Source organism: Chelonia mydas, chromosome 2, assembly GCF_015237465.2.
Source record: "Chelonia mydas isolate rCheMyd1 chromosome 2, rCheMyd1.pri.v2, whole genome shotgun sequence".
Classification (NCBI taxonomy): domain Eukaryota; kingdom Metazoa; phylum Chordata; order Testudines; family Cheloniidae; genus Chelonia; species Chelonia mydas.
In genome coordinates this window covers 16,829,657-16,839,429 of record NC_057850.1, presented here as the reverse complement: position 1 = coordinate 16,839,429, position 9,773 = coordinate 16,829,657, and the positions used below count along the sequence as shown (strand labels likewise).

At 43.3% G+C, this 9,773-nt stretch overlaps 1 protein-coding gene across 1 annotated transcript in view; it reads right to left on the bottom strand.

The window, feature by feature from the left end:
• Positions 1-9,773, bottom strand: part of OC90 (otoconin 90) — a 34,003-nt gene that overhangs the window by 6,295 nt on the left and 17,935 nt on the right. The window contains exons 8-13 of the mRNA XM_043541902.1: positions 9,337-9,393; positions 8,259-8,309; positions 5,437-5,643; positions 4,921-5,019; positions 1,959-2,133; positions 358-464 (exon numbers count right to left, since the gene is read on the bottom strand). Of these exons, the coding sequence (XP_043397837.1) occupies positions 358-464; positions 1,959-2,133; positions 4,921-5,019; positions 5,437-5,643; positions 8,259-8,309; positions 9,337-9,393 (696 nt within the window). The remainder of the gene's footprint in view (positions 1-357; positions 465-1,958; positions 2,134-4,920; positions 5,020-5,436; positions 5,644-8,258; positions 8,310-9,336; positions 9,394-9,773) is intronic.

Genomic DNA, 9,773 nt, shown 5'->3' with positions numbered 1-9,773 from the left:
GAGATGTTACACTCTGAAACTGACCAGTTTGCATTCAGGTGCCCACCTACTGATAGAAGTCAGCCATACCCTGAGAGCCACCAGTGCTCTGTGGACAACACTGTTTCGCTTAACTAGGAAAAGTGCTCAGGTTTAGGACAAGCTTAGCTAGTGCATTCTAGCTAAGCCTAACCTAAACTTGATCACTTTTTTCCTACTTAAGGCCAATTCCAAATGGCTCTCAGAGCACTGTTAATATAACCCCCTTTTTTTTCCGGTTTCTAACTTCTGTGATTCTGTTCTAGTTGTGTGCTTCTACACTGATCTCTATTTTGCTCAAGGGGAATGTCATTAATTTAATCATCAGACCAAACTTACACTTTGGTTTATGATCTAAACATACAACTTCAGATCTCAAACTTCCCTCTGTCTGGCACCCGAGTTTTTTAACTTGTTCCATACAGCATTGATGGGAAAAACAGCACCTAAAACAAAGAACAAATGTTTACCTTTCTTAAAAGTAACTCATCTCCCTGGAACACACAGTATTTGCTATTGTTTGGCTATTCATTTTCATTGCATCTTGAAACTGGGAATACATTTGTTTTAACCTTTGATGAAAAATGTTTCTTATCCAAACAAGTTGTTAAATAAAGCTTTTCATCATCTTACTATTACTTTCTCATTCATTCAGAGTCGCTTGCTTTTGTCTTTATTCAGCTGCGAGTTCTTTGGAAGGGAGACCGGACTCTTTTTTTTTTTTTTTTTAACTTGTCTGATGTAATAAATTGCGTAAGTAATCCTTTCAAAAACTGGGTATCTGTCTCTCATATTCCCTAAGACTTTAATTGACTGACAACTTGGAAACTGCTAGTATCGTGAGGGCTAAATCCTTCCATGGAATAAGTCATAAGTTAGGACTGGAGAAGACCTATACTCAGAGAGTCTAATTTCCTGCTAGTTCCTTACGATATGTATTCTAGTAGTCAAACTTGAGATGGCTCAGGACTTCCATCGCTTCGCCTAGGGTGACGTTTCAACATGCTACTGGACCTCACCCTGAGAAAGATTTCCCTTTCCTTAGGGTTAGTGTGAATTTTCTCTAATTTTATCTCATTCTTAGATGTATCCTCCAGTAAATGCAAAACTCCACAATGGGGTCAGGATTTCACGCCTGGTGTTTACATTCTTCAAAAGGATAGTGCAGCATAGATCTATATTAACAGACTAACTTGTCTATCTGCAAGTTACTATTCATCCCATCCATTTCTTAAGTATGCTTTACCTCAGCCTCACTCCACACCTGCTCCTCATACTTCCTCCCCTCCCTCTCCTCACCTATTGTGCCCTCCTTGCCCCGCCTAACCATTCTACCCCTCAAATCTGAGACGTTAACATTACATTTGTCACAATCCCACTGATTGCTATGCTTGAACGGTCTAGCCCAGCGGTTCTCAAATTTCATTGCACCATGACCCTCTTCTGACAACAAAAATTACTAAGTGACCCCAGGAATGGGGGACCGAAGCCTCAGCCCACCTGAGCTCTGTCCACCCCGGACAGGTGAGCCAAAGCCCAAGGGCTTCAGCCCCAGGCAGGGGGCCTATAACATGAGCTCCACTGCCCAGGGCTGAAGCCAAAGCCTGAGCCCCGCAGCCCAGGGTGGAAGCCCTTGAGCTTTGGCTTTGGCCCCAAGCAGTGGGGCTCAGGCTTTGGCCCCGGGCCCCAGCAAGTCTAACACCAGCCCTGATGACCCCATTAAAACAGGGTCACGACCCACTTTGGGGTCATGATCCACAATTTGAGAACCCCTGGTCTAGCCTTTTCCCTACCATTTCTGTCTTATCTATTTAGAAAAGCTCTTCAGGGCAGGGTCTAACACAATGGAGTTCTGATCTTGGGTGGGCCCTAGGCACCACTATAATACACATGATTAACAACAGACAGTGCTAACTAGAAGGTTGTTGGAGAGCCGGCACCTGTCCAGTACATCTGTAGGATAACCTCTTCCTTCTTGGCCACAGTAGCAACCATAAGATTCAAATTCCTGTGGGCATCGATCAGTCAAGCAAAACAGCATTTCTCCTAGCTGAAGCAGCTCCTGCTTCACCTTTCCATTCCCTCTCATTTGCAGAAAGGTGAATCTGTCACAGACTGCAAAGAGAGACATTTTGTTTACTAAATAACATGCAGAGTTTGACACTGGACATTCTTCAGGGCAGAGCCCATGTCTTCTCTTTGTTTGGAACATTCAGCGCTACCACAGACTCCCTCAAATTCTTACTCGTTTTACATAGTTTCTGCCTTCCATAATCCACCTCTCTCCTCAGAACCTTATTGAGCGTCTCTCTAATTACCCAGGGTCCTCTGGAATGGGTCTGAATTTACCAGCTGATTTTCATAAAAATGGTGAGTGGCTTACAACTTGTATGTATTTCCAAATACCACATGCTTCACAGGGTCTTCAGCAGAATTGTATGCAAGACTGTAAGCCTCTTGGATCAGCTTTTGTTCTGTGTTAGTACGGGAGAAGCACATTTATGACTAGGACCCCCAAGTCGCTATGGTAATACAAATACATAATTATACAATGTTACAGTCTTTCTACTGTGTGTCTTCAGGACCTCTAGGTATGAGCATAACAGAAATAACAGCTGTAGTAGCATACTGTTAAAGGAGGTCAAATGTGTTCAGTCAAATTAGACTCATGGGACTACAACTGTAGTTTTAGATGACTTGAGAAATCCTGCGTCTGCCTTTTCATTAGGATTAGATTTTCCTTCATTTACTTAGTTATTTTATTTGGTGCTATTCTTAAAGACCATCCCAATATTTCTATCCTTGAACCAAAACCATGGCCAACTTTAAACCTAGCTGAAGTAACCCCCAAACTTCGGTAAACTCCCATATTATCTCCATGTAATTGTTTTTAAGCTGGCTGTCCTACATTGAGCACAAATTGCCTTTGCTTAGAATAGATTCTAATGACTATTTCTTTGCGGAGAAGGAAAAGGCAGATGAAATGAGATCTCCTGTACAAAGGCACTGGCGAGTAATTAAATGTCGTTATGCCAGCTGGGCATAATTAAGAAAAGAGAGGCAGAGAATAGTCAAAATGGGAACACAGACTTTCATGAAGGGAAAGCTTTTTTTTCACTCTGCAAGTGTAAGATGCAAATTAAAAGGGGTTGTGATGTTAATGTTTTGCACTTAGGTAACGTTTCAGGTTAAAGTGGGTCTTTCTCCCAAGGTTCTCAAAGCCGTTTTAAGATGGTCAGAAATAAGAATGCAATGCATTAAGATTTGACTCGTTCTGAAAACGGATTGATTAAAATCTAGAGCTTACTTAGAGGAAAGAATGGGAGCAAGACAATGGCTATGTTGTGTCTGAAGGAAGGAACAGTAGGAGCCAGAGCACTGCCCCAGGACAGGGATCCCATGGGTCCTGCAGGACTTGCTGCCATAACAGTGGGAGCAGGATAAAAATGCCCCCAACAATGTGGGAGCGGGTGGGAGTGGATATTGTGGGGCAGGACGGGAGTGGGATTAACAAAATAATCCCCTGCCGGGCTGTAATAGGAGCATTTTTCAAAATGGAATTTGTGCCAGTTAACCCACGTATGCCATTAATGCTAAGGTGATATGTGTGTGTGTCATTCCTCCATGGTCCACTTTAAAAATGTTCCTAATTAAGTTTGGCTACCAGAGGAGCGAGCAACCTGTTAACTGCCTATTGAGAAGAGGGATGGTCTTGCAGTTAAGGCTCTGGACTAAGACTCAGATCTGGGTTTGATCACCACTTCTGCCACAGACTTCCTGTGTGATCCCCAGTAAATCACTTTAGTCCCTCTATGCCTCAGTCTCCATAGCTGTAAAACAGTGATAATACTCCCTTTGTCTTGTCTATTTCTACTGAGAGACCTTTGGGGCAGAGTTTGCGTTTCTACAGTGTTTTTCCACGGTGCTCAGCACAATGGGGCCTTAGTAATTAGTGATGCAGCAAACAGTCAGAACTGAAGGAAAGAAATCTTTCTCACTGTTACGTGCCAAGAGACCCATGTTTGTCTGGTACAGCCTAGCCCCAGCTTGCATTCCTGAGCCTCTGGTGTCACCCCAAACTATGTCCCTTCTGAAATGTGACCCTCTTTCTCTGGTTCCACTCATCCTCCAGGGCCCTGATCCCAGACTGGGCTCTCTGAGCACTACCAGAATATGAGTAATTATTATCGAAAAGTCAACTTAAATAATTCAATCGTTTGAGAAATGCTGGCTTGCCCCTGCCCTCTTGCTCCTGACTATCCACAGCCCCCTAGCTTTGGGGCCATTCCTCTCACCATGTCTAACACACAGGGGAGATCTTCTGATGAAGCATGCTGAGACCTGGAGTGTGCAAGAATGACCACTCTCAACGGTCTTGGGGAACTCTCTAAACTCTGCACAGAGGTGCTGAAAATAAAATTGAGATGGGGAGCCTGGAAGGACAGTGGCGCTGTCACGGAGCAGAGAGGGGGTTTGGGAGGGGAAAAAAAGTCCTCGTGCTGCCTCTGATAGTTGCAGGCAATACAGGGTCGTTTAGACTGGAAATTAAACTTGCTTAAAAACACAAAGCAAGTGAACATCCCTTCTCCGAGTCCATTTTTATCCACCTTTTATTTTAAAGGTACATTTGCAAATAGCTTGTAAGGGGTTAATGAGAGCTACATATGTTAATGGAAAATCATAGAATGGTACAGTCCAGCACTTACAGATGGTGATAAGCACCTCAGCAGAAGGTATTAGAGAGATTGTTACATCACTGCTGAGAAGCTTGTAACCATCAATAACACATGCTATCCATGTCCGTAACAGGTTTATAACAGCCTAGCCATCTGTAAAGGTACCTTCGCTATACACCGAGACCCATTTTTCATTAGATGTAACTGAGAAAACCATTATGTCTACCTTGTCTGATAGCTTCATCAGGCCCCCTCTCAGCGAGCGTCACTTCTGGGGATATCGCAGAGGAAGCTGTGCTCGCTTCTCCTATCTTAAAGCTTGTCTCTGCAGATCACATGATATACATGTTAACTCGCATTAGAAAGAGTCGCACGAAGGCAAGAGGGTACTCTCCTCGTTCCACTATCAATAGCGTATCCTCAAGCAGAGGCACTGAGCCAGCAATGTGACTGAAATCCTTTAAAACTTGTGGGTGGACAAAAAGTTTTGTTCCAAACAGAATAGGCTGGGTGAGACCTGCTTATAGCCTTAGTCGATAACCTCTTCTGATCTGTGCTCTGCTGCTGTGAGTAAAGCCAGTGTTATTCTCGAAGGTCCATACAGGGATAATACATAAATCTAGGGCGGGAATAGTGCCGCTCCACATGGCTTGGGAAATACTGGGCCTGGGTAGCTGTGACGGGGAATAGGGACGTGGTTTAAGTTGAAACAGAAAATGAATTTCATTTGTTGTACCCTCACCTTGTTCTGTTGTCGTGGTGGGATCGTTTTCAGTGGGGATCACGTCTGGCCCTGTTGAGTTAATACCGGCTGTGGCTCTGGTTGGCCCTTCCATCGGGAAAGCATCCTCTGTAACTTCTGAAGGTACACTTACAATTAAATCGCCTTCCTGCCCCCTCTGAACTGATGGGGAGAAAAAGAAAAGCAAGAAGGAGAAATAGCAGGATAATCACTAACAACACGCCCATTTAAATGGTAAGTAAATTGGTCTCCTAGACAACAGGACAGAGTAATAATCCCAGACAGACCTGGTTTAAAGCACCAGTCATTGAAAGAAACCCCAAATTCCCACTCTTGTTAATTTCTTCACATTTCTTACGTATCTTAGAGTCATGCTGGTTAAAGATGGCGATAAGAGTAACCCGTGTTTATTACAGGTTAAAAAGAATGCATGTTACACTTGAAAGGTGAAGGATTATCCCAGGTAGCTAAATGACATAACCAGGTGATTGGGCAACCAGAAAAGGTGCAGGTCAGTGTTTGTTTCCTGAGTTCATCACTCCTCTGTTCTTGGTCCACCACCCCACCAAAGTAGCCCAGTGATGCTGAACTGAATAGCAGCAGGAGAGGTGGTGACACGCTCGTCTAGCTCAGGTTTGGCGGGTGAGTCAGGAGAATGTGAAGAGACTCTGAAAGGTAGAGCACAGAGTAGTGGCTCCATTCACTTATTTTCTCTTGTATTTCCCCTGTATTTTCACACTATTGTTGCTTTTGGAGCTCAGCGAGTCTTGTTGGAGACTGGTAGCCTTGGCATGAGGCTGGGAGGTTTCCGTGAGAGGGAAAGCACACAGAAGGGCATGTGAAGAAAGGAACTGACAATAAAATATTTACCAGTTACTTAGTGGGGTTCACATGGGTTGGACTTAGAGCTCTGTGAAGAACTAATTTTTTGGTTCCGTGGCTGAACCTTAACTTTTTTTAAAAAGCCTTGGGTCAACACTAAATGAGCATTTTTTTGGCAGAACAAAAAGTTAAAAAAAAATTGTTTCAGGTCAAATGAAACATTTTATTCAACCCAAAACCAAACATTTTGTTTCATTTTCAAGGGCTATTTTTTTTTACCTTTTCAATAAAACAAGAAAAATTCAAAACAAAGTCATTTCAAATCAAAACACTGAAACGTATAATTTTTAAAATGCCAAAATGAAACATTTTTACTTTTTTTCAGAATTTCTTTTCCTGAGCCAGTCTGGTGTGTTGCATGTGAATTTGTGCTGCTCTGGTCAACCCAAGTATGCATTTTTTTCAGGGGGGCAGCCAAGTTTAATCCAGGAAGCTTTGCTCAGTGCTAGTGGGGCTGCTGGTTGCTTTACCTGGTTTTGACGCAGTGAAATATGAACAATGCTCAATAGTCATACACAGTATAACCAGAGTTAGGATGCTTTACTTGCAGGCATCTCACCATGAACAGCTACAACGCTTCACATTCCAGACAACAATGATTGCTATGTGTGATGCCCAGAGATTTTGGGATGTGTATGTTGGACCTTTAACATTTTTGTATTTAAGCAAACTTAGAGTTGGTGAAAGCTGCATTGAGATCCATCAAGACTGAAGTACTGTGTCTATACACAGACCAGACAACACTGGCTGCCCCTCACTGCAGAACTAGCTACTGAAGACAGAAAATGTGAGTCGTTTATCAGAAAACAAACTGTAAGGAAATACAGACCTTGGTGAAATGCAAAGATGGCGAATGCAGCCTTTGCACAAGGCCTTGTAATAGGGTGGAAAAAGTGAAAATCTCACCAGTAGAGGTTTGTATTCTCCCTTCAATTTGCAGTAGATGAAAATGTGTTTTGTGGATAAAATGATAAATGGTTTTGATCCCATTATAAAATACACCTGTCACCAGGTGCTTGAAATACTTTTTACTTTACTAATAAGCCCCACAAACACCACTCTAAAGTGGAAGTATAATAGCACACCCATTTTACAGAGGAGTAAACCTAAAATGCTAAGGCCCAAAATTTCAATAGTGTCCCTGTGGAAGTTTTAAGATGTTCACCCATAATTAGTGGACAACTAGGTTGGATTCTTAAGTGCTTGTCTGTGGTTGACCAGAAAGTCATTTACAGAGCTTGGAATGAAATCCAATTCCCCTCTCCTAACCATTAGGCAGCACTATCTTTGCCTGCTAAATTCATCTTGCGAAGTGCTTTTTTTTTTTGCCTGCTTTTTAATTCTTTAGAAATGCAGATCATAAATGACCCTAAAATTGGTGTCTGAATATTGACACCATGGTAGTTAGCGTTCGCTTCTGGGGTGTTTTGATGTAAGGAAGCATAGATGCCCTCTAATGACAGGCACTCAGCACTGGCTTAACTCTGCTCCCACAAGGTCAATGGGAAAACGCCAATAGATATCAATCGGAGCAGAGGTGGTCCAGAGCTCAGTGCTTTTCAGAATCCCACCCTGTGTTCACTAGATACATTTACTAGCTGTGTTACAAGCAGTGTTTCCAACTTTGCCAATTTCCTAATAAAGGTTTATATTTGCTGCAGATATTTTTGGTCTCGTGCTGATGTGCTAATTACATATGGCAAATTATCGTTATGTTTTTTTAAAAGGACCGTTACAGATGTGCAAATACAGAAACTACCACTCACATTCTGCTTTGGGCGTTCTCCCCCGTGCATTGCTGAGCTCTCTGGGAGTAGCTGTAAATACACAAACCGAGACGGGAGTTGTTGTCTGATCAGAAAAGCAAGCCGCAAATGATAAAGTAAGAGAGCTGGCGTACGACAAGGGGAGGACAGCTATGAAGTAACAATATCACTTACACTCAGAAGTGGGGGTTTTCAAGCTGGTATTGCTGGCCGCAGGTGGACTTCCTTTAAAAACAAAAACCGCATAATATTGTCCTAACATTCACAGGTGACCTTGGGATTTTCTACTCTTCCAGACTTGTGCTTGGTGTGATGGCTCAGAGCAACCCCACTGGACAGGGACCCAGATTCCAAAAAGCACCTGGGCTCTGCCAAGTGGAGATCAGACACGTTGGTGACCGTGTAGTTGGCCTGGGAGCGCAGAGGCTGTCCAGCCTGTCTGCATTGCCCAGCTCCCCTTCTTGCTGATACCTGAAGCAATAACAGACCATGCACTCCCATGGCCCGCCCGCTATGTGGAAAATCCTTCAAAGCGGCAGCCTCCCCTGCTCCCCACAAGTGACGTGTTCGGCTGTGGAGAAACACATTCATCTGGCTTCTCTTCTGTGTTTCTGTAAGGTGAGCATTCGCTTTCACCCGCAACAGCCCAGCATACGTTCGCTGCATGGGGGGCAGAGGTAAAACCACTTCCCACGACATCACAGATTTACACTGTGCTTTACATAGCTAGGACCCATTCCCTTTCACGGTCTGTTCAAGGAGCAGCTCTGCTGGCTCAAAGGCTAAAGTTGGAGTCCTCTTACAGTGAAATCTTTTTTGTCCGTCCCCTGCCCCCCCATCACCATGCTATGACTTCACTATGAGTCAAAGCCTGAAGTTCTTATTAAGGCAAGTCTCCCGTTGACTTCATTGACTAATTTCCTCGAGTAAGAGCTAAGCAGTGACTTCATGACATCAGAATTACACAGGCACATTTCAATGCATTGAAACGATTCTGGCTGGAGACTGTCATTGTGTGTTGTAGTGTGTATAAAATATTAAAGTGAGTCCTCCCAGCAGAGGGCATCTACAAATCCAAAATGCTATACTCTAGGACTTAATCTTATATTGGCTCACAGGACCAATGGTAGGTTCTTTTGTATTAGCCCTTTTGGTTAACTCCGAGCATATTTCAGTCTTTCCCCTGGATTATTTATGTCACTGCTTCTGAAATTGGTTGGAAATCTTTCTTCTGAAGAGTCAATGCACAAACCTTCTGTCATGGAAGTAGTTGTCAGCAGTGGTTTATCACCCTTGTGGTAAAGAAGCTCTGCAAAAATAAAGGAGGTCTCATTTCAAAGCGATGCACTAGCCATAAAAACACAATCAGCTCATGGGCAATTCAAGAGACGTCAACTGAGTGTAACATGACTACAGTCATTAGCAATATTGGTGCAAGTGGAACCTGATTTATTTCGGTTCATGATTGCTGTACCGTTTGTTCAGCGCTGACACTGCCCGCAGTCAGTGCCGTGCAACATGAGCAAAGTCCAGGCCCTGCCCCACAGAGCTTTCCTTTGAAAACATTTACTGAAACACCTTCATGATCATTATTCTTTAAGGCTCCAATTCAACAAGGTACTTAAGAACATCACTACCTTTAACACATGAGCATGCTTAAAATTAGGCACTTGCTTAAGTATCTTGCGG